General features: G+C 39.0%; 1 protein-coding gene across 5 annotated transcripts in view; it reads left to right on the forward strand.

Annotated features, from left to right (window-relative positions):
• RNF38 (ring finger protein 38) overlaps positions 1 to 20,673 on the forward strand; it is a 106,578-nt gene extending 85,905 nt beyond the window's left edge. For all 5 annotated transcript variants that reach the window (XM_032096568.1, XM_032096570.1, XM_032096573.1 and 2 more), the window contains 7 exons: positions 3,137 to 3,307; positions 4,946 to 5,107; positions 7,988 to 8,094; positions 9,624 to 9,708; positions 11,178 to 11,299; positions 11,621 to 11,720; positions 16,752 to 20,673. In XM_032096568.1, coding sequence (XP_031952459.1) covers positions 3,137 to 3,307; positions 4,946 to 5,107; positions 7,988 to 8,094; positions 9,624 to 9,708; positions 11,178 to 11,299; positions 11,621 to 11,720; positions 16,752 to 16,814 — 810 coding nt within the window. In that variant the 3' untranslated portion in view covers positions 16,815 to 20,673. The remainder of the gene's footprint in view (positions 1 to 3,136; positions 3,308 to 4,945; positions 5,108 to 7,987; positions 8,095 to 9,623; positions 9,709 to 11,177; positions 11,300 to 11,620; positions 11,721 to 16,751) is intronic.
• The last annotated feature ends 4,684 nt before the right edge of the window (positions 20,674 to 25,357 follow it).

Genomic DNA, 25,357 nt, shown 5'->3' on the forward strand with positions numbered 1-25,357 from the left:
AGTTTTAAGTTAAGAGGGGACTCTGGGCATTGTCTGGTGGTCACCTGCTGCAGTACCAATTTCCAAGTATGGAGATTTCACAACGCCTCTGAACTTCTGCTCCAGTGTTTGACTGTTCCTGTAATGAAGAATTTCCTCTGTATGTCTGCTTGAGTTTTCTTTGCTGCATCTTGGTCCCATTGGTGCTTGTGCTTTTTCACTTTGCTTCTTGAGGAGGATTTGGATTCTTCCTGTCCACTCTTGAGAAGTAGTTAGACACAGTGGTAAGGTATTTGCTTAGTTTTCTCTTTTAAAGCAGAACAAGTCTAGTTCTGACACTTCTTCTATGCAGTTTCCTCCAAGCTCCTGGTCATCATGTTGTCACTGTCTTTGTTTTGCACTGGGACGCCCAAAACTGGGCCTAGGACTTGAGATTAGTGTCACAAGTTCTGAATGGAGGGGCAGAATCACTTCACTGGTTTCACAAGTTGCGTTCTTAGCAACGCAACCCAGCATGCCATAAGCCTTTTTGACTGTGGGTATTGTGTACATGTCCACCACAACCCCAATATTTTTTCTGCAAATCTGACTGCAACCAATTAGTCTCAGAGTGTCCTGCTCCACCGAGTTACTCTCTTCCAGTGCCAGACTTCACATTTGCCTTTGAACTTTACATAATTTCTGTCAGCCAATTTCTCCAGCGTATAAAAATTCATCTCAAAGGTAGCCTGTGCCCTCCAGCATGTCACCTGCTCACCAGCTTAATCTGTGAACTTCCCAGTATCCTTTTGTTATTTTCACAATATTTGTCTCTCTCACTGCATGTGTAGCTATGAAGTAAACAAATGCCATTTAGTAAATACCTTCATCAGTTTTAAAAGTTCTTCCAAGGACAGGATGGCATCCAGAGGGACATGGACAAGCTTGAGAAGTGTGCCTGTGTGAAATCTCATGTGGTTTAACAAGACTGAACACAAAGTGCTACACCTGGGTCACATCAACACAGGCTGGGTTGAACAGATGGAGAGCAGCCCTGTGAGAAGGCCCTGGGGGTGCTGGGGGATGAGAGGCTGGACATGACCCAGCCATGGGCACTCACAGCCCAGAGAGCCAAACGTGCCCTGGGCTGCATCCAAAGCAGCGTGGGCAGCAGGGGAGGGAGGGGATTCTGCCCCTCTGCTCTGCTCTGGTGAGACCCCACCTGGAACACTGCATCCAGCTCTGGGGTCCCAGCACAGGAAGGACAGGGACCTGTTGGAGTGAGTCCAGAGGAGGCCACCAAGGTAATCAGAGGGGTGGATCATCTCCTATACAAAGAGAGGCTAAGAGAATTGGGTTTGTTCAGCCTGGACAAGAGAAGGCTTTGAGGCACCCTAATTTCAGTACTTGAAGGCAGCCTACAAGAAGGGCAAAGAGAGGCCTTTTACAAGTGCATGTAGTGACAGAACAAGGTGGGGAATGGCCTTAAACTAAAAAAGAGTAGGTTTAGATTAGATACTAGGAAAAAAATTCTTTACTATGAGGGTGGTGGGGCACTGGAATGAGTTGCCCAGAAAAGTCATGGATGCCCCATCCCCAAAAGTGTTCAAGGCAAGATTGGATGAAGCTCTGAGCAACCTGGTCTAGTGAAAGTTGTCCCTGCCCAAAGCAGGGGGTTTGGAACAAAATGATCTTTAAGGTGCCTTCTAACCCATTCTATCATTCCGTGATATGTCCAAACAGAAAAACTCTTTTAAAAGCTTGCATGAATAAACAGGTAATTTTTATTTCTTTCTGCTTGAAAGCTAGGTGGCCTCATTTGCTCTAACTTAAAAAAGTGACATGGGCATAGCACAAATCAAACATTCCAAATATATATAGGAACTAGGGTACTCTTTACCGCATAAAATCCTATTTTGATGTTTCCCAAAGAATCTCATGTATTGAGGAGGACTGTGAGATGTTCTAGCTGCAAAATTATCTTCAGCTATTTCAGAGGACAGTTTTCAACTTAATAAAATACAATAAAAATATGTTATAACCATAGAAACACTTGCCTACAGTATTTGTTTTTTAGAAAAATGATGCAGTAACTGAGGGAAAAGAATAGTCAGCATTTAAGGAAAAATAGTAGTCAAATCAAATTAATCTACTACTGTTTTGGTGCATTTGAAGATTTATGTTTAGTCATGGTCACAGCAAATTGAGATGATAGTTCCGCCTCCACTACTGAAATCTAATTTTAAGTTGGTTCCTTTTACCATTTTGTGCTCTTATAGTCAATATGCAAATGTATGCTGTGTGACATGACTAATAAGAAAAAAAAAGTGAGATATAAAACTGGGTGGGTAGTGTTTCTTTTCAAGATTTGATAATGAATATCTTAATTAAATGCTGTTTTAATTGTTAAAAGTGTAAAAGACACACCTGACATTCTCATAATGGATCAAAGCGTAACAAAAAAGAGATTGGAGGTTCCTTGCTCTGCCATATAGAAAGGTGGAAGTAAAACTGAACAGTGCTATCAAGCACATTCCAGTTCCCCTGCAGTGCCTTCATCATTTTATTGTTCAAACTTTAGTACCCAAAGTTGCTTTTATGTCAGGATTTTAAAGAAGGAGAGAAAAAGAACTATTTCTCATAGTATCTGTCACTAGGGAGCTGCTTTCAGAGCATAGGACTCACCCAAAAGTGCAAAACCAAGCAGACTGTAGGAATTATTCATAGTACATGAGGCAGCAGAAGTCTTTAGGTACAGTCTGACAGCTGAGAGTCCCTCAGCTGCATCTAGAGCTTGAAGTGATTGCAAGACGATTGCTCTGGCATATTATTTTGATGGTGATATGTGGGAAAAATAAAATGAACTAGGATAAATGTATCTTCTCATCACTTAGGAGCCTGTCTAATCCTGGAGTATCGAAAATCCAAACTCCTGCTGACCTCATGAGCACCTAGCAGATGTCACACTATGCTACTTCCTAGAGCCTGTTCTGTACTCATCACTGTTCCTTGGGTATTTGAATGAGTTTTTATTTATGTGTATTTTGGAGGCTTTTTCAACAAGGCAAAAGAACTGTTCTCTTATAAGGATACCTTTCCATAATAAATACATAGAATATGGAACATTGTATAGGGAATATTTGTGCTACAAAAATATATTGTTTTCATTTTGTTTCAGATGCTTCAGGCATGCTCAGTCCAGCACCTACCTGTACCATATGCAGCATTTCCACCCCTCATTTCTAGTGACCCATTCCTTTTGCATCCTCCTCATATCTCTACACACCACCCTCCTCACTTACCTCCTCCAGGACAATTTGTTCCTTTCCAAGCACAGCAGTCACGGTCGGTAAGTAATGCTTCTTACCCCACTCTCAGTAGACCTGGTGGGCTGGATGGGTACACAGTACTGATACCTGATTGAGGAAACAAGGATTTTCTTCCAAGCTGTAACCACTTGGTTGATGAAAAAGATGAAAAAATACTTCTGAAGTTCAGTGTTTTGCTTCAGATTTCGTCATTGTCTGTGCTGTTTTTCCATACGCTTTTACTTCTCTCAGAAAGATGGGTATTTTCTTCACCATCAGGTATTTTTTCCCAGGAAGCAGAATAGAATCCAGAGGAGGTTGTGTAAGCATAGTAAGCATGTCAGAGAAAAGCTCAGCAGAGAAAGAAGTACTGAATGTTACTTTAATTACATGCTTCTTTTGTATTACTTCTTGATTAATTTTTAAATGACCAGTCCTTTTCCTGGAGCTTTTTTTCACACTTACAAAAGTTACTGATCTTGTCTGCTTAAGCAGATTTGGCTTAGTGATAGGGACTATGCAAACATGGGAAAATGTGACCCTATTTTGGATTTAGGGGGAAACCAGGTTTACAGTTTTGGCCTACCACACTTTCTGTGTGGTTATCTGAGTACTGGACCATTTGTTTGCCCCACTAAGTAGAAGATGCAGATATTTCAGTAATGCAGAAATAGGATATAGCTTTATTGTTGCAAACACTGCTGAGACTCCTTCATGCTGTGTCTCAGGTGTGGATAGGGTTGTAATCACTTCATTACAGTCATGGGAAAACAGTTTCCATCATCATAACAAAGTGGTTTTCTGTGGTAGTAATCTTTATAAGACTTTCCTTTACAAAATGTGTGGACTCAGGTTTTAGCTTGAGTTGCTTACTTAGGTTTTTACCCACGCTTGTCTGTCAACTTTCAGCTCTGGCAAAAAGCTTGCATTGTAGTGGTTTAAGAATATCTTGTTTGTTCTGCATAACAGGAAAACAGAATATTCCTTTGGTTCCACAAGGTGGCTTTCTTAGCTGAATTTCTTGAAATGGTGGAATTCAGTGTCAGTAACAGAAAGATGTATTTATGAAACAGGGAGAATTTCTGGTTGTTTCTTGGGCACTTTTGGACCTGACTGATGTAATAGATTTGACTAGCTACAAAACTAATCTGGAATCTCATGCTTCTGCAACCTCTGGACTGCTTGTTAGGACTACTTGCATGACCCTCCTAGGAAAACCTCTGCTTAATTACTGGACATCATTATCAGTTTCATGTACTGGAACCACCATGTTTCCTCTCCCGATTTTCAGTTTTTCTGGCATAATTTCAGTTCTTGTCTATGGTGGTTTATTTTTTTCTCTCGCATAGTTATACAATTGAGAGGAGCCTGGCAAGAAGGAGAGCAAATATTTTTCCTGAAAAATGCAAGATACAGGAAATTACAGCCACTCCTATATTTGCTAGATCTCATAAATTCCTGGTCTATAAGCATGGCTAGCTGGAAAAGGTGAATTTATATCAAATGTGTAGTGTTGTCTTTGCTTTTTTGGGTAGTGTTAATGACCTAGGAATTGTTCACAGAGTTACTACAAAATTGATCACAGCAGCACAGAATATACAAGTGGGACTGCAGTTCTTTATTGGGGAAAAATTTCATCTCTATTACTGCAACAAAGGCTATCTCTGGTTTTTTTTTAGCCGCTTCAAAGGATAGAAAATGACGTAGAATTGCTTGGAGAACACCTTCCTGTAGGAGGTTTTACATACCCTCCCTCAGCCCATCCACCAACGTTGCCTCCCTCAGCTCCTCTTCAATTCTTAGCCCATGATCCATTACACCAGGAGATGTCATTTGGGGTAGTAAGTATTGTTTTCTATGCTACGTTCTCTTTCATGCTGCATTAACATTCTTGATCTTTATTCTAGTAGTACATTTTGTTGAAAAGTCACACTTTTGCAATCATATTCCGTTATTGGAATAGCTGCATACTGTGGTATTTTCTTTTAAGCTTGTGTTAATCAAGTTAAGGATAATTTAATGACACCAGCAAATTATTTCCAGTAACGTTATCTGCGGAGTGCAGCAGCATTTACTTAGAAAACTTTCCATGTTGTCACACAGTCCATGATTTCTATTGCAGGGAGTAATTAGTAATTAGTAATTAGTGCAGTTTAGAAAAACTGCTGTCACTTTTGTTAATTCTTCATCATATGTTGAGTTTCTACAGCTCAGGAAAGCCAGAATGCTTTAAAAACCGTTCTTCTCTTGAAGCAGTTGTAGAGTGCTTCCATAATTTAGACCACAACATACCATACTATACTATACATACTATAAAGATAGCCATGTTACAAACCTTGATTTAAGTCAGCTTTCAGGTGATCTACAGGTGGTTCAGCTGCAGCAGTACAAAATAAAATTAAAAGTGGTGCAGGATAGTCTGTGTTGAACTTCGTTGAATTGTGTGTTTCTGTGGTGTGTCCAGTGGTGCTACTTATAGGATCTTTGTCTTGTACTTGAATCTGCAATTATATTAGTCCTGAAATGGGTCAGGGGTTTGTTGTTGTCGCTGTTCTTGTTGTTTTGTGTGGGTCACTTTTTAAAAACAAACAAACAAAAAACCTCTCCTGCCTGTGTGATGCTGGGAGAAATAGCTAGATCCCAAGTATGGGTGCTGATATTATTTATTGTTTGACATGTGTATCAAGTTGTCAGTGTTTTAGAGGCATATTATTTAAATTTTAAATAAGAATTAAATTTTAGACCCTGCAGCTGCAGAATATACAGATATCTGTCTTTAATTAATCTCCTTGAAATCACAGAACCTGATCAAATGCTTGCTGCAGTTTTTATAAAGGTTCACGTAAGTGTTCACCATTTTAAAAAGTGGTCAACTTATGGTTAATTTAAAGATGCACAGATTTTCAATGAAGTTTTCAGTCACTATGAGACACTCTGGAGACCAGGACACTTGAAAGCTTCTGTATGCTTCGATGCATTAGTCAAATTATACATGTTTTGCTGGGAGTCAGACTTCCTTCATTTTTAAGTTCAGTTGTTAAAATAGGTAGGGAACATAATACCATTTTCTGCAGATAGTAGCATGTGTCCTCTCTGATGCTTCAGCTCCATGTTGTTTATTGCTAAGGAGTAGAATAGAGACTTACTACAAGTAACCACGTGGCCTTTTATAAAGTAATACTAAATCTTTATAAAGCTTTATTTGCATTAACATTAGAATGGAATAGCTGCATTTCTGATTCTTTTTCATTCGGTGAACACAACAGTTTCTAATTATGTTTTTGGATTTCAGAATTCGCAAAGCAGTAAAATTAATATTTGTTATGCCTAGTTTAAGACTTCAACCAAAAGGAACCTGGCTCTTTTGCATTGTGTTTATATTCATAAGTTAATTTTATGTATGACTGTGGCTACCTAATCATAATGTAAAATTAGGGAATTTTAGGTTAGTCATTGGGGTTGTTGGGGTTTGGTGCTTTCCAGTTTCAAACATGTAAGAAGAAAAACGTGTTTGTAAAGACTTAGGGTCTTTGTTTCAAAAATAAGGTCTGAAGGCCCTCAAATATGAATTCAATAGAGATACATGAATTTCAGTTGTAGAAAATACAAAACAATTTTTAGTAAAAGATGACAGAAAGTGCCCTGATTTATCCATGGAATGAATGCATTGAAGCTTCTCACCTTGAGTGACACTCACCTTGAGTGTCTCTCTAGGTGTGGTCAGCTGCAGAAACTGTACTGATTAAACTTTCCACATACACTTGAAAGGCTTCAAGCCTTTAAGCCTAAATGTAAATATATACCACTGCTTAAAAGTTAGAGGTTTTTTAAAGATATTTTTAAAAAATTTTCATTTTAAAGAATTTTTTAAGGGCTTCTTTACTCAACTGCTTGTGTGGAAGCCTGCATAATAGCCCTTGGGCTTTTATATTTACAACAGGCTCAGCAGTTCATGTCCTGTTTCCCAAACTATACTGACTGTAGACCAAAACACAAGAACTTCCAAGGAGTTCTGTTGTATATTACTACTTTTTGCACAGGTTGGTCTGATTGTGTATTATAGATGGGAATAGTAATTTCAAATTGAGGCTGAGATTCTTTTGGATTTTAGCAGAGGCTGGATTTTTTAAATAATGCTTTACTGAAAGTGGATTTCATTATTGAGGGTGGAGATTAAGGATAGAAAATGTTGAATCGTGGGCTCACAGACTGGAAGGCTGGAAGGGTGATCATCTGGTCAAGCAGGGCCACCTAAAACCGTGTGTCCAGGACTACGTCCAGCCAGCTTTTGAGTATCTTCCAGAAAGGGAGACTCCACCATCTCCTTAGGCAACCTGTGCCAGTGCTCAGTCACCCTCAGAGTAAAGAAGTGTTTGCTGATGTTCAGATGAAGCCTCCTGTGTTTCAGTCTGTGCCCAATGTCTCTGGTCCTGCCACTGGGCACCACTGAAAAGAGCCTGGCTCAATCTTCTTCGCACCCTCCCTTCAGGTATTTATATACTTTGATAAGATCCCCCCCCAAGCCTTCTCTTCTCCAGGCTGAACAGGCTCACCTCTCTCAGCCTTTTCTCACATGTGAGATGCTCCAGACCCATCTTAGTGACCCTTTGTTGGACTCTCTCCAGTATGTCCATGTCTGTCTTGTGCTGGGGAGCCCAAAACTGGACACAAGTTCCAGTTCCACAAGTTTCAGTTGAAGCTTATTTTCTTCTTTCTTGCAGCCTTACCCACCTTTTATGCCTCGAAGACTCACAGGGCGCAGCAGATACCGATCACAGCAGCCAATACCACCACACCCTTACCATCCCAGCCTATTACCTTATGTGCTGTAAGTGAAAAGTACATTTGCTTCCATGTAGGCTATTAAGAAGGCAGCAAGCATCTTGGCACTTCCTATGGTTGGACTCTACCAGAGACCAGGCATATTTCACCTGTCTCGGAGGAAAACTTGCATTTCTGTGTAAACTTTTCAGCCTGTTTTGAATGACCTACACCACTGAGCAAGATAAAATACAAGTGAACAGTTTTTGTCCAGTGTAGTTTTGCAGGTATTTTGAGGCACAGTAGCCTCTGGTTTCTGAACTCTTGGTAAAGTCTTCAACAGATTTTAAATCATAGTTCTGTGATACTCTTACAGAGGCATGGTTACACTGTAGGATCACATTGTAGGAGTCTTCACTTATGGAATAAATTAATTTGGTTTGGTTCTTACTTATAAAATACAAGGGTGGGAGCTTCTGTGATGTGTTACTCTTTATTGGCTGAAGTGCTACTCTGTCGCAGCTGTCACATTTCTGTTCTGCTTCTGATTAGCTGTTTCTGGAAAAGATGTGGAACAATTAACATTTAGGAATTATCTGTAGTGTGTTATGGTAGACTCTCTGGAAGAGTTTGGGTCTATGACATGAGATGTATTATCTTCTAATGTTCTGTATTGGAAGTAAGAATTAAATGTTTGGAAAACAAAGATTAAGTTTCTGGTGGCAAAGGTGACATTGACAAGGAAATGATCAAACACTGACACCAGATCTGTAGTTTCTCTGTGCGCAGTGTCAGACGTGGCATGAAAATGGCACCAGAAATCTGATTCAGCAAAGCTGTTCAGCTTTGCATCTTGCAGTCTGAGAGTAATGTCATAGCTTCTTGCCTATTCATTGTGGACATAATGTGGCACAGTAATTCCTGATTCTACTATATTAGTGCTTTGAATTTGTCATTTCCGTGTGTGTGGATGAAGTTTTGACCCATTGTACTGTCTTGGGGGGTAAAAATACAAGCAGAAAAACATCTCTCTGATCTCTCAGTTTGAAGGGGTTCGGCTTTAACCAACATCACAGTACATGAGAAAATGAATTTGTGCTTGCCTTCAGTATGGAAGTTTGTCCAGTAGCAAATCCTATTTTTCTTCATCGTGTATTTTAGGCTTGCAGAACTTGAAAGACTTTTGTGTTGGAGACCTAAATGAACTTAGCATTCCTCTTTGATGGTCTTTTATCCACTTAAAGAAATACATTTAAAACCAGAATGTCAATTTTTTGTCAGTTTTAGTTCTCCGTAGTGTGTGGTAATTAAGACATTAGTTTTTGTAATAAAGCTGAGCTTGGTTAAAAGTACCAAGTGAAATGTGCATGCAGTTAAAAAGTCAGCACTCCCAATATCAGAAAGTAGCAGAAAAAGCTTTTTCTGTGACTCTTTCACTTCAAATGTCTGTTCTTGACTTCAAACGTAACATTTTTGCCAGTTCTGAGAACATGTTGACTAGAGAGGCATCAGAAAGGTTACTTTACCTCTGCCAGATGTTTCTGTGCTTTCCTTCAGCATGATGCTGAACCTTATCCTTGTTTGCTCTCGTGGTAGATCAATGCTCCCAGTTCCACCGGCAGTTGGACCAGCTTTCAGCTTTGAGTTGGATGTGGAAGATGGAGAGGTAGAAAACTATGAGGTTGGTGTGTGAACTACAACTACCTTTAAAGAACAGATGTTAGCTCAAGCAATAGATAAAATTTTATTATATTTTGCTTTTAATCCTTGTTTGTCTTTCAAATAAATGTGATGACTGTGAAGACAGAATCCAAAAACAGTCCTTCCACTTTCTTTTTGTAAAACTGGATACTAGAGTGTTTAGCTTTCTTTCTTGTCTATTGCTCTTCCCCAGAATTCACCTTTCCAGGCTAGTAATCATTAAATTGTTCAACTTTTATGTTCTACATGCTACTCTTCTCCTTTCAAAATTTAATTGATTTTAAATACCAGACAGAAGTGAAACACTTTCAAAAAGGGTAAGTTACTGGTTTTATGAGTGTAACTTTCAGAATAGTTTTAATATCATAGGATTAATTAATCTAAATGTAATGTTTATAAAACTGCCTTACTGCCTGTTCTTCTTGCCGTCAGAAGGGGATGGTAATTCACATCTAGAGATGCAGAACCCTCTTAAATACCCTAGACAATTATGGGGCTGTTCCAATTGTTGTTTCTTTGCTGGTTCTGAAGCTAATGGATTCCATTTGATTTCTCTTGAGTTAGTCATCATTAACCCTGATTTTTGCATCTCTTTGCCTGTGCTCCCCTTAAGATCTCTGTGTAGTTGTACATCTTCAGTTTAACAATGAGCACTTCTGTAATAACTTCTGTGGTGGTTCAGAAGAAGCAATGTCTTCTGAGAATTTGGGCCCTAGTTTCAGCAGTGTAAGAAATCAGTACCATTTGCAGCTTTCACAGGGTCTTTTCTGTGCATTGATTCTGTATCACACGTTTCCTAGGCCCCTCATGAAGGAGTGTGAGTTAAATACATGACAGACTGCAAATTATATACATGGAAGGATTTTAGTTGCAATGCTTGGCTTACAGAAAATTAACATAAAAATTAGCAGCCAAAAAAAGCACTTAAAGTTTGAAGTATGTATTTGTTTTCCAGATTGAGGATAAAATCTCCATATTTTAATTCAACTAGCCCTCAATGTGGAGTGGAAATCATAAACTGTCCCATTAAATTTATGATTTCTCTCACAAGACCAGACTCAAATATTCTTACGAAGGAAATTAGTTGACAATTTTTTTCTGGTTTACCAGCATTGTTCATTTCATAGCAGGGTGAGGGGATCCCTCAGAAGCAAATTACTTACTGAGCTATACATGCAGTCACAGTAGTAATTGGAAATTGGGTCCTTGGAGTGGGTTTTGAAATCCCAAAGATAACACGTTAAATAATTACAAAGATGGTTAAGTTCGGAAGGACTTTCCAAGGAGCTTGTACTGTATGGGAGAACTAAAGTTCTAAATATTTCTTAATAGAAGGGTGTTTTGTACTACCAGCTGGGGTAGTAAGATGTGATGGCAGTCCCAACACCAACAGAACCAGAGCCTGTTTGATCAGTGAATTTTTAAATGTCTAGTTTCCATGTTTTGCAGGCACTGCTGAATTTGGCGGAACGTCTGGGAGAAGCCAAACCACGGGGATTAACAAAAGCAGACATTGAGCAGCTTCCATCCTACAGGTTCAATCCAAACAATCACCAATCAGAGCAGACACTGTAAGTATATTGGTCTCTTTCAAAGATCCGTGATTTAGATGGTTTGATTTTCGTTTCTTTAACTTGCAGTCACAGCTAGGTCAGAAGAGCAAGAATACGTGCTTTGCAATGTGAAAGCACAGTAAATAAGAAAAGCAACAAAACACCCGTAAAACCCCACAGAGTCAATTCTCAGTTTCCATTGTCAGATGTCAATCACTGTAGCTACTGAAGGAGTAAAATAGCTGCTGTGTTGCAATCATACCTGTAAAGTTTTGTATGGAATTGCATATTTGTTGTTCTTACATAGCAGATACATTTAAACTTCATTCTGTTTTTTAGATGTGTGGTGTGCATGTGTGATTTTGAGTCAAGGCAGCTACTTAGAGTCTTACCTTGTAACCACGAGTTCCATGCCAAGTGTGTTGATAAATGGCTGAAGGTAAGGAAAAATCCTATCTCAGATGAAATTGATTATGTAGTTTTATAGGAGAGGGTGGGGATATTTTGCTGTTGCACTTCATTTCACCTTGTTTCATGTTTCTGATACTTAGAAATGCTAGCAGAGTGGAAGCACTGCTTAGATAGGATATTATTCTAATAATTGACAAAGATTGTTTCTTCATAATCTTTGGCACAAGGGAAAATGAATGTGAATACAATTATTTTCATGGACAGCTCTTGCTGTGTTTTCCATTTGCTTAAAACAATAACTGTGCATTAGAGTAATACATGACATTAGAGAATACTTGGAAAAAAGTAAATAATATAGGAGGTATGACATAGATGATGATGGTGGCTTCAACTGTTACATAGCTTGTCTGGCAAGAATGAGTACCGACACGTTTCCTTCCCCACTTTGCTATTAATGTTAGTTTCTGGGGCAAATAAAGTGGGTTACATGTGTATGTTTATGTGTATGCATATACACAAAAATGTAATACATACAAATAGAAATTATAGTTTTTCAAAATTATTTACCCATCTAAGAGAATCTGAACAAAAAAGAAAAGCTCAAGAATCAGGGCAGCCCAGTAAGAGCATAGGTGAAATAGCAGCTGTGCAGAAGGTGAGAAGAACAAGAAATACAAGTAAATTATGGCAGACATTTCTACCAGCTGCATTTAGCCAGATCTACTTTCAGCAAGATATTGATTACCATCTTGCCTCAGTTTTTTTACTATTTTATTCTATTCAGCTTTAATCTATTTAGTCTGTTGTGCAGAACATTGGAAACTGCAATGATACTATGTTGATATGGTCCTTAGAGAATTACAGATGCTGTTTGTTGTTTTGAAAAAAGAAATAAAAACACCTTGCCTTTATGGCATCATGTCTTAGGCAAGTGCTGAAATGTGCAGAGAATGAAAAAATCAAATTAATATTGATGGTATTTTTTTTGCTAACAAGATATGAAGAATAACGAGAAGGATTTGAAAGGTGGGATATGAAATTGCCGTTTGGCTACAGTATCCATGGTAGTCTATGTCTAAAGCTTCTACAAAATCTAGGGCCAGTGAAACTATTTCTACAGCAATGCTCAGAATTTTTGGTAGAAGTGGTCCAAAAATATCTGAATTCACGTACGTGCTCAAGAATCATCAAGAGGAACTAAATACCTGGTTGTTATATCGTCATATTAAAACCCACATGCACACACCCCACATAATATTAGCAGTTTCTCTCTGCTAGATGTATGCAGTTTTATTCTCTTACTACAAATTAAGAGTAGACTCTTTATGTATCAAAGTTGTGTTCTTCAGCATCCCCTCCTCTTCTTGAGCAGCGTTCACACTGCATGTGTCAGCGTCATTGCATGAAACTCTCTAACTCAATTGTGGTGTGGAAAGTGAGTATCCAGGGATAGTATTATCTAAAGAAAATATCATTTGACCCAGCCTGTGAGATAGTGGATGCTATAAGTCTATTATGTGGACTTTTTTAAAGATAGCTCTTTTCAGGCTATTGATGCAAAAAAAAAAAATATACTTCTGATTCATAGAACCCCTGATCTGCAGATTTCTGAAAGTTAGAAGAACATGTCAGGAAAGTATGATGCATGCTTGTCTTGTTCTTAATGCTCTTTCTTACCTGACATCTCACTCAGGAATCAGACAAGTATGTCGAGTTAAGCTTTTTTGGGACTCAGTGTAGTATGTTTAAAGTTAAGAGTTAGTCCTTTCAATGGCAATAGCATTTGGAACCACAAAGTGAAAAAAGTAGATTTAGTTTAGTCTGTTTTCAAAATCATAGTGTACTATTCTAGCGGTGAAATAGTTTTGCTGATGTTCTTGTCCCATTTTAGAAACTGCATTTTCTAACAGATCTTCACATGTGGTATTTTGTAAAGGTTGTGTTCAGAATGAGGTGCAAGATACACAATGAAAATCTAGGGAGGTGCAGTTAAACCTACTAAAACTTGCATTGACATCATTATTCCAGAGCTGAGTACAAAGTAAGATAGACAAGGTTAAACCATCCTAGTGTAGGATGAATAAGGCAATACTTTTACACCATGTGGGTTCAGTTACAGTGGTACAAAGATGGTATATGGAAATAAAGATTATTTTGCTTGCAAGCTGTACCGAATTACCTGTAACACCAGTCTATTTTAGTTAAGCCTCTGCCTAAACTTGGTTACAGTTAATAAGTCAACATCTGGGAGTGATAATAACTGGGAAAGTATTCTGTGCTTTGGTTTTGCTTCTGTTCATTCATCTATGAATTTGAAAACCTTTTTAAATGTATCTTGATTGTATAATTATGTCCACATCCACTTAATTCACCTCATCCAGTCAACATCATGTTCATAAATTCTGCAAGGGAAGGTTAAGATTGTGGCTTTCAGCACTTGTACTGTTATTCCACAAGATAGAAAAAGAAGAAAATTACTGGTTTGTTGCTATTTTTTACCAATTTAATCTCATTTTTTTGAAGAGAGTATTTGCTATCTAGGACTATTTCTAGAACTATGGAGTCAAATTGATTCTAAGTTTCATTGTATGTCACTTTAGTGAAAGATCTAAGTAAAAAGTTAGTGATTCAATCTCATTACTTTAAAAATACTCTTCTTGGGCTGCCTGTTGGTGATGATGGAGGAGTAAAGAAACTATCTAAAAAAAGTTTTGTGGCTTGTATGCATGGATAATTGACAGTACTATCTTCTTAGGTAGTTTGAGCAAGTAAGAGGAAATGTTCTATAACAATGCATTTGGTTGCCCACTTTAGCTAAAATACTTCCCTATTTAAGCAAGGTTGAAGTCTTAAGGAGAGAAGATGTAATACAGTGGAGGAAACAACAGAATTAAAAAGAGGGATGTTATCCTTTTATTTTTTGTAGTATTCCTAATTCTCATATTTCACAGTATTTGGCTGCTTCTTACCCTATATCCTCTAGTCAAATATGAATATATGAGAAATGTGTTCTTCTATAAAACAAAAGTCATCATTCCAAAGGAGAGCTTGACACCATGACCTGTGTTCAGCCTGAAGGCTTAGAACAACCTTAAAAGGACAATTTGCCTTTATATTTAGCAGTCTAATAGGAAATGCTGTATTATATATGAGAAAAGACAAACTGTAACTATACTTCAGCTTATTTCTGATGGACTAACACCAAAGTAGTGCAATGGTTTTTAGAGGATTCTAGTAGTCCTATAGTTTCATTATTCTAAATGCAGTTCATTTTAACTATAAATTTCTATAAAAAATATAAAACAGTAAATCCATTTATTGTGCAGCACTCTCTAGTTACAGTACAAAATTAAGTCTGCCTGGAAGAGTGGCAAGTTAGAAGGTCAACATTACAATATTATGTCCCCCTTACTCCTCTTTTGGCATGAAAGAGTCATGTTAAATGCCAGGAAGGGAAAAATAATTTCATGAAAGACACAAGAATGTGACTAAATTTAAAGCACATGTTCATGTAGGATCTTGAAAAGTTCCTTGAAAAGCAGTGGTGTGGTGTCCATAAGTATTCATTTTATCCTGGCACAGTAGATCTATTTCTGCAGTTCCTATCAGGAAATTACTCCTACTGAATGCTGTTCTGTGGTGCAAGTGGTTGTTACTTCATTATCAATCTAAGTGAATAGCTCCTGATTCATTAATCCACTGAATGTTGAATAACACGCCTTTTTATTTTAAACATTATATTAGCCAGATTATATTTAAAATCATGCACATGAAATGACCAGGTAAGGACATTTTGAAGTATATTTTGAAACTGCTAGTGAAAGAGAGAGAAATAAAATCTTAATTTATACTCCAATCCATGATTTACAAAAATTAAAATTAAAAAATTAGGGACAATGGTAACAGTTGACAGCAGGAAAATTGACAGGAAAAATAAACCTTCACTTTAACTTCCATTACTGAATAATGTTTTTCAGTAATAAATAACGTATTACTTTCATTGGATTTGTTATTGTTTGGATTTAAAATATTTGATAAAGAATTCTGGCCTACAGAGTCATATTTCTTGATGCTCTTTGCTTGTATTTTCATTGAAAAATCTGGTTTCCTTAGAAGACTTGCTGTAGACAGTGGTTGGTCCTGCAGTTTTGGTGGCTATGAAATAGAGAATTTGGGACAGGGAAGAGTTCTCTTCACTCTTCCCCTTGCAAGGGAAGTATTGACTCACAGATGTTACATAATTGTCTGGGGATTTTTCTCATCATTTGCTAAAATTAGCCATTATTTGAAAAGGGGAATGAGAAAGCAGAAATATTTTCCCCGTAGCTTAAGAAATACTACTTCTTATCTGTCTTACTTTTTAAGGAAGCTATAAAAGTAAACAAGTCACAGGACTTAATTTTCAGTGTGTGCTTTACTGAAGAGCTAAATCTAGACCTGCTGGTGTGTGTTACTTGAATACCTGCTTGGTCAGGTCATCTTCTCTTTCTTTGTATTTCTTTTTTTTATTCCCCTTCCCCTTTACTAAAACCCCCTCCCTTTTTCCCTGGTTTGCTTTCAGCTTTGACCAAATCTGTATGCTGATTTTGTGTGACGATAACGGAATAAACAAAGTATGATGTCATTCCTGATCAGTAGGGTTTGTGATAACATGACGTCTTCACACAGGATGTTTATTTGCAGCCCAAGATGTCTCAATTTGTTTTGGTGGCTTTCTCTACAGCATACAGTACAGGTTGTTAGTTCCACCCATCTGACTGCAATATACTGTAACTGTGAATCTGCATTAATAAAACCACCATCACTTAGCTAGAGCCTAATTTGTTGTCTTGCTTTGTCTTAAAAGATAAAAGGCACAATTACTTTTTGTAAATGTAATTTTGAATTGGCAAACTCACCACACCAAACATAACAAAACAAACTAAGAAAAGGCCTAAGCACATCTGTCTTCTCTTGAATTGGTCTTCAGTGGTCATAGATGTCAGTGTCACATACACATTACATTGTATTTGTCAGTCTTAACCCTCTTTAACTCTCTTTTGTTTTTCTGGTTTTACAGGCGAATCGTACCTGCCCGATTTGTAGAGCTGATGCCTCAGAAGTGCATCGTGATTCAGAATGACCAATCTAAGAGCACAAATCTGGTTTGGGTGTTTCTCGTTGCCTGTATATATGAACTCTCTATTGAACTTATCTACCCATGTGGCTTCCAGCCTACCCTTTACACAAAAGGGTCAGTGGACCTTACTTTGCACTGTGTGACTTAATCAATTATAAAGCTTATAACTAGTCTTCACAGTTATGGGATTGTTATACTAACAAGTGTGAGTGGAACTCCAAAGATTTTGTTTTTTTTTAGCTTAATTTTGTGTGTGCACTAACATTCCCTGGGTTTTGTGTGATCATTCCGAGTATTGCTGCGAGATTACTGTGGATGTGATCTTTTAGCATGTGCTTTTATATAAAAGAAAAAGAAAAAAAAAAGTGGTAGCTCCAAACAATATAGCAATCTACCTTATATAGAGCCTTCAGATACTGTGAGTGGGGATGAACGGTGTGAGTGTGAGAGGCTGTGAGAGGTTGAGTGAAGTGTGCTTGTGACAGGGTGTGCGTGCGTGTTTGAGAACCTATATACCAGCATGTACTGAGAACGTATGTGTGTAGTAATAATTATGCTGCAATGTATAATCTTGTGTGTTATTTAAACAGTACTAGTACTGTACACTGGTTCCTTTCCTTGTGTTTGCAGTTGCACACTGAATGCGATGGGTGCAGCAATTACAGACATTTAGTATTTCCTCCCCAACGTACTTACAGGTGTAAAGACCTTTCTACCTACTGCTACTCAAACAGCTGTTACGCTTCCCCTTCATTGGAGGCTTTAAGTGTGTACCACTAAAGAATGCATTGATTGTTCATACATGAGTAACTTTGGGGGTTTTATCATATGTTACAAAGTCTGGATTTTTTAATGGCTGATTTCCAAGTTATTTTATCAATATAGAGTTGCAATATCGCATTTAGCAATATTAATGTTTTCAATTGCTAATATGAATATCAATATTTTTCTGTTTTCCTTTTAAATTTTTCTAGCTGGGTTTACCAGTTGTGTGTTTCTTCCATGAAAGGAAGCAGAAAGTACACTGAGGGTGTCCTGGTTTTGTGAAACAGCTCTTAACTTTTGGCCATTGTACTTGCTAAGGACATCATCTTTTAGCTTATAAACACTGGCTTTAATCACATACATTCTTTGTCATCTACAAGGAAGTTTGTATGTAACTAAAATAACTTGTAAAAGGTTACAATTTTATTCCTGCAACTTCATGAATAAAATACAATTTTTAGCATTTTCTTAGAGAAGTAGAATTTCATATTTTTTTCACCATATCTCAAGAGGAGGTAGGTTTTGGTCATTAACCGCAGAACTCAGTTGCCCTGATGCTGCTTCTTTCCCTTCCTTATTTCATGATGAGTGTAATAGGAAGAAGGGACTCCCTTGGTTTTTGCAATCAAGTTTCCAGAGTACTCCACTATAGGAGAAATTTGGAATACTTTCCAGAACAGTGCTGTGAAATAGAGGGGATAATGTCTATTCAAGTGCTCTGAATAGTATTTTATTTGGGCCATTGAAAAAAATTAGCTTTCTTTTTAACATTCACACTGTTAACATCTCTGATACATTCTAGCAAAATATTTAGGTCTGCATATACCACAGTTACCAAAAGGATGCACTTTTTGCAATTAAACTCTTTTCATAAATTCAGTGTCATTACTTTGGTTGCAGCACCACAAGTGGCACAATTACCAGTATTGCTACAACTTGCTGCCAGTCTCAGCTTTAAGTTTCTTCTTTATCATTTCTGATGCTTTTGTATGCTGCTATGCTTTAGTATCAGTTACAATTTCAAACAGTGTTAGATGTTCTCCATGCTGGTTTTTCTCTTTGAACATTCTACAGACCAGTCACAGCTCTTTGTGCAGCTAAATAAAAGCACAATTTTGCCCTGTTTCAGATGTTTTTCCGTCTGTTTAGTTATGCTGATGCCTTTTCCTGGTCTTAAAATCAAGAGCCAAACATGGTTAGAAGGGAAGAAGGAATTTTACCTTGCTATTTATTTTAAGGATCCTTAGGTGCGCTGAAAGTGCACCTCCAGGTCGAATGCACCGCAATGCACACCGCAATGCCCCCCCCAAAGATCAGGTATAACATTATAGGTCTTACTAATTAGCATATCTATCAAAAATTCCCCAGTGAGAGGCTTGAATGAGCCCCCCTCCCCAAGGAACCTTCCCCTGGATGGTTCTATCTTAGTTTACAGAATGTGATCTGGAGAGGACCTTGGGGTCCGGGGCACACTAACCCTCACTTATGAGGCTTCTAAAATGTTTAGTCTCCTAGCTGGACAGACAAGTCCAAGAATGTAGGCAAAAAGCACTAAGAATACAGATGTTGTAAAAAGGTATAACAGGGGTATAAAAGAAAAGGCAAAAAAATCTTCATGGCATCAATGCAGATAGTTCTCAAAAACAGTGAAGCTTTCCATACCTATCCTTACTTAGGAACACTGAATAAATAAAAATCCACTTCAAAATATTAGAATTTCTTTCTCCTCTCTTCCAGTGGAGTTAAAGAATAGGCTTTTCACAATAGCGCCTAGCAGGTTAAATTACATTTAATAAAATTTATTTTTTTAACAAATAAATCATGTTGTTTAAAAAGCATATGCCACATATGTCTTACAAAACTTAGCCTCTTTTATATAACTGCAAAAGAAAAAAAAATCCTTGTGTACAGATTTAAAAATTACTAACATTTCTGTGTTTAGTATTCAGTTCAAAGCATGGAAAAGGGTACTTTTTCTAAACTTGATACAAGTGAACAAGACACATCCTTCTGAAGCCAAGAGAAAGTAGTTCTCTTTCTGGAACTAGAGGAATGTCCCTTTTCCCCCTACTAAAATTCAGTGAGACAGTGGGAGATCTAGGAGATTGAGGGTCTAAGTTGGTAGAATCCTGCAATTAATTGTTGCACTCTTATGGCTCATCTCTTCTGGAATGGTTCTTTGGTTTGCATGGATGAATGTGGACTTGCTTCCCGTGGTTAGTGTGTACAAACAGCACACGTGCTTATGTTCTCAATCAGCTCAGACAAGCTACAACCACATCGTCTGTGGTGGCTGTCAAGGGCAGGGGATTTCTGTTCAGCTCTTAACTGCCATGTCTTATGCACAGCTGCCATGGTGCCTGACAGCACCTGAATTCAGCAACACTTCTTTTATGTTCATTGCCTTTCTGCCATCCACTGATTCTTTTTTCTCCAAAAAACAAACAAAAACATCCAACCTCTAATATGTTTGCTTTATCATATTGGCACTGCTGTGTTTTCTTTGCATAAACTGTCAATTTAATTTGACGTCTTAGTGGATATCAAGGCCTACAGATAATTCCAGTGTCTCATTTTTTGGCTTTCTTTAGAAGAAGAAGTAAGGCCATGTGTTGTATGTCATTTTGTACAGGGTCTTGAATGTGACTTCAGAGCTGTTAATACAATGCATAATACTTGGGATGAGATTTACCAACTGTTTTAATTGTAGAAAACAGTTTCAACTGAGTTATCTTTGGGCCTTTGTAAAAGCTGTGGTTTTTTCCTTTGGTACATTGTTACCTCATTTTGCTACTTGTGTTTCAGACTTGCTAATTATTATGAAAGCTTATGGTTTTTGTTGGAATCATTTTGTTAAGTGTTTTCTTTCAATCATATGCTATTGTATCATTTAACATGTAGTTTTAAATGTATTATAAATATCTGTAACCAAATCATTTGAAGGCTTGATAAATTTTTAACAAAATTTGTACATTTTTTATGAGAGTTACTAGTAATGCTTTACTAGGTAGTGCAATGAATTTTTATTTTTAATCCCTGTGCCCAATTTTGGAGTTGAGAGAGTTGTTCAGTAATAAATGTATGATGTACACTTACACAATTTTGTCCTGTTCTTTCTCTGAGGGATGTATTGTTTTCTTTTGTTACTGGGCATATTTCTGTGCATGATCATGCAAATTGAAATATTATTGGCAACAGCCACTTGTGTTGTAGGGGGACATGCTGCCCCCTTAACTGTAGCACACAACTTTTTTTTTTTAATCTTATGTTGAGCATAAGAAACTGATATGAAATCCTGTACCATATTTTTAAGAATGCGAGAACTCAAAGTACTCAAAGCCTTGCCTAAAAGGACAGCGTTCTAAAGATCTTACTTTGCCAGAAAAAATTTGCAGGGATGAAGGCTCTCCTTAGCTGTACTATTGGCACTATGTATCAGCTGAAGATGTGTTAACTTTTGCAGTGCCCTAACAGTAGTAAATGATGCATCCTGAGTTATAATGGGTTTTATTAGCCAGGGTCACATGAGAAACTGGTTGTGAAACAAAACAAAACAAAAAATTTGTGTGATTTTGGTTTTAAGATAATGCAAACTAAGTTGACAGGTGTAGTTACTTAAGAGGTTTTCATTTGCACAGGACATTTAATAGCTGCATCAATAGCAGGCGTTCTTGGTACTCAGACATATTTGAAGATTCATTTGTGCTTTTGAGAATCCTTATGCAGGTTCACACACATAACTTTTGGATTTGGGAGACACTGGAAAAGAGAAAGGTGTCAATCTGTGAGCTCGGATACTTGCAAAGCCACATTTTTTGCACTCAAGTATATTGCAGAGCAGCTTCCAGGATCATCAGTAGTTTGGCCATGACTAGCCTGAAGAGCAGAGTTGCCCTCCTCCTCTTTCCTGATCTGCTCTCTGCTCCCACCCTCTTTGTGTCACAGCATCTCACTCTCTTGCTTAGCCTGTGCAGTGTCTGTCTTTGCTGGTCCTGTGTTACCACTGCTTGTGAGTCTCCTGGTGTTCTCGGTAAGTAGCTGGCAAATCAGCTTTCTGTTGCTAAGTTCTAGTAAATCATATCACTGCCACCAGATACTGCATCCTATGTACTCTTCTGTGGTTCTTTTTTCTTGTCTTGCTTTCAACTACTGGCTACAGCTCTGGTTTCTCCATCTTGTGTGTCTGCTGTAACCCTCCTTCCCCCACAGCTCCCAGTGTGGTGCGCATGACCATGTGACTTTCAGGTGTGGTGTTTCCTTGCAACTGATCCTTGATTTGCATGCCCACAGTACTTATCAACTGATTCAGGAATGACAGCTTGTTTAAGAACAGATGGAGTTCCTCATTTCTTATTTTGTCTTACATGTGCAGTAGATGGGCTTGGCTTTTCAGGAGCAGTGGCACTGCTGCAGCTTTTGTCCAATTCTAGCCTTTGCTAACCTTGGTAGGTTTAGATGGCTTTATTTAATGGCATAAGGATCTTCCCTTATCCATGATTCTTTGAGGAACTGGGGTACACTTCCAGTTCAACTGCCCTTGTCCTTATGGGGGAGTTCAACTTGCCAGAAATCAACTGGGAGCATCACACAGCTGGTACAGCCCAGGTTGTAACATTCTTAAAAAACCTTGGTGACAGCTTTGTCAAAGCTAAGGGAGTGGTTGGGAAAGATTCACTCCTTGCTGTGCTGCTTGTCAGCAGAGAGGATCTCGTGAGCAGGGATTGGCATCCGTCTTTGCCATACTGACCACGAAGCAGTTGAATTTAAAATCTCTGTTGATGGGAGGGAAAATGCCAGCAAAACTTCAGCTCTAGACTGCTGAGGGAACTAGTAAGTAAAATCTCTGGGAAAATGTTCGGGCAGATGCTGGGGTCCATCAGTGCTGGTCCCTTTTTAAACATCACTTCCTAAGGGCACAGGAGCAGGCAATTCCTCAATGTTGGAAGTCAGGCAGGTGAGGCAGGAGGCCAACTTGGCTGAGCAGCGATCTTCTCTTGGAAATAAGGCAAAAAAGGAAAGTGTCTGCCCAATGGAAGTAAGATCAGGTAACACGAGGAGAATGCAGAGATTCTGCTTTCCACTGTAGGGAGAAAATTTATGTGGCCAAAGCTCACCCAGAGCTGAAGCTGGCCGGAAACAGGGACAATAAAAACAGTCTTTTCAAATACATTAATGACAAAAGGCAGTGTAGAAATAGCATCAGCCCATTACAGGATGAGGAAAGTCACCTCACAAACACGGACAGGGACAAGGCAGAGGTGTTTAATGCATTCTTTGACTCAGTCTTTAACATGGGTGATGGACCAAGGGGGTCTCAGTGCCCTGAGCTGGAGGACCATGACTGTGAGAAAGATCAGCTCCCAGTTGACCCTCACATTGTGCAGGATCTGCTGCTCCAGCTGGATCCCTGCAGATCTATGGGGCCTGATGGGATTCATCCAGGAATCCTCAAAGAGCTGGCTGATACCATCACAAAGCCCCTCTCCATGCTTTTTGAGCAGTCTTGGGAATCTGGAGAGGTTCCAGCTGACTGGAAGCTGGTGACATCCTAATTTTCAAGGAAGACCCCGAAAACTACAGTGAAGTCTCACTTTGGTGGCCTGTAAAATTGTGGAAAAGATTTCTCTGGGAGTACTGAAAAACATCTGGAGGACAACCCAGTCATCAGTCACAGCCAGCACACCTTCCTGAGGGGAAAGTCCTGCTTGTCAAACATTATTTCCTTCTACAACAAGGTAACTCACCTAGCTGACCAAGGGAAGCCAGGTGATGTAATCTTTTGGGTTTCAGTAAAGTTTTCCATAGTGGCTCTCACAGTGTCCTTCTGGACAGAACAACACAGCTGGAAAAACACATCATGGGATGGGTGAGCAACTGGCTCACGGGTCAGGTGCAAAGGGTTACAGTGAATGGGGTGACATCAGACTGGTGACCTGTCCCTGCTGGGGTTTCACAGGGCTCCATCCTCAGCCCTGTGCTCTTCAACATCTTCATAAATGACCTGGACACAGGACTGGAAGGGATACTAAGTAAGTTTGCCGACAACACTAAATTGGGAGGAGCTGTCTGCTCCCTCAGAGGCCTTGCAGAGAAACCTGGACAAATGAGAGAGCTGGACAGTCACCAACTGTGTGGAGTTCAATGAGGGAAGGTGCCAGATTCTGTGCCTGGGACAGGGCAACTGGGTGCGTGTAGAGACTGGGGAGTGAGAGGCTGGAGAGCAGCTCATGGAATGAGAGTTGGGCATCCTGGTTAGTGGCAAGTTGGACATGAGCCAACAGTGCCCTGGCAGCCAGGAGGGCCACCCATGTCCTGGGGTGCATCAGGCACAGCATCACCAGCCAGGCAAGGGAGGGGATTGTCCTGCTCTGCACTGGGGTGGCCTCACCTCGAGTTCTGGGGGCAGTTCTGGGTGCCACAATATAAGAAAGACACTGAGCTCTTAGAGAGCGTCCAAATGGGGGCAACGAAGACGGTGAAGGGCCTTGAGGGGAAGCCATATGAGGAATGGCTGAGGTCACTTGGTCTGTTCAGCCTGGAGGAGACTGAGGGGAGAGCTCATTGTGGTTTTCAATATCCTCACAAGTGAACGGCAGACACCGATCTCTTCACCCTCGTGACCAGTGACATGACTTGAGGAAATGGCCTGAAGCTGAGTCAGGGGAGGTTTAGGTTGGATTATCAGAAAAGGTCCTTCACCCAGAGGGTGGTTTGCCACTGGAATGGGCTTTCCAAGGAAGTGGTCATGACGCCAAGCCTGGCAGAATTCAAGAAGGGTTAGGACAATACTCCTGGGTACATGGTGTGATTCTAGGGGATGGTGGCATGCTAGGCCAGGAGTTGGGCAGAATGATCATGATGGGTCCTTTTCAACTCAGCAAATTCTCTGAGTGTATGAATTACTGCACCCACAAAGCTCTGTGCTTTTTCAAACACACAAATAAAAATGTGAGCCATGAGTTCTGAAATACATATTCTGCCTAAAACAGTGTCACCTGCTGGCTTTTTGCAGTGTATTGCACTGGGCCACTTAACACATCAGTATGTCCCAAAGTGCAGTTTCCAGCTGTGAAAGGATTCAGGTACCATCAGACTTCTACCTAGAACAAAATTTAGCAAATTTTCATTTTGGAATGGACATCTTGGAGAGGCTCATCCTGGCACCAGCAGAAGAGTCTGAAGTTAATGGTTGTGCAGATGCCCAAGCCAGCAAAGTCCTCCATGATAAATGTCCTGGGAGATACCTGACAAAGCTCCTCCATCTCACCGTTTCTTCCCATAGATTTGTGTTTGCAGGAGAATCATGTTCACCAAGCCATGCTTGCTAAGGTTTGGAGAATGTCTGGTTTTTTTTGAGAGGCAGTTAAGGGAAGAATATGGAGAGAGAAATTAAGAAGCAATTCACAGCTCATTTGAGTTCTTGGGCCATCATATAGCCTTGTTCAAAACCTGAATATAAATCTGTGAGTTCAACAAGAGAAACAAGAAGAAACTGTACTCAAAACAAGGAATGGAAATCTTTTTTTCATGTGCAACACACTAGTAACAAAATGAGGCACACAGACCATAATGTTTATATGGTCTACTATCTTAAAAATCCTTACCGAGTAGCTGTGATAGTTTTGCACAGTAATTAGAAATTATTTCTGTGAAAATTCTTAAAACAATCATGCTAATTGAAAGAAGTAATTATGCATACTGGTTCTGCTAAAACACATGCTTTTGCAATACCAAAAAGTAATGGTTCTCTTACAGCTTGCTCTTGCTCTGCAATTTCCTGA

This window comes from Corvus moneduloides, chromosome Z (genome assembly GCF_009650955.1).
Source record: "Corvus moneduloides isolate bCorMon1 chromosome Z, bCorMon1.pri, whole genome shotgun sequence".
Classification (NCBI taxonomy): domain Eukaryota; kingdom Metazoa; phylum Chordata; class Aves; order Passeriformes; family Corvidae; genus Corvus; species Corvus moneduloides.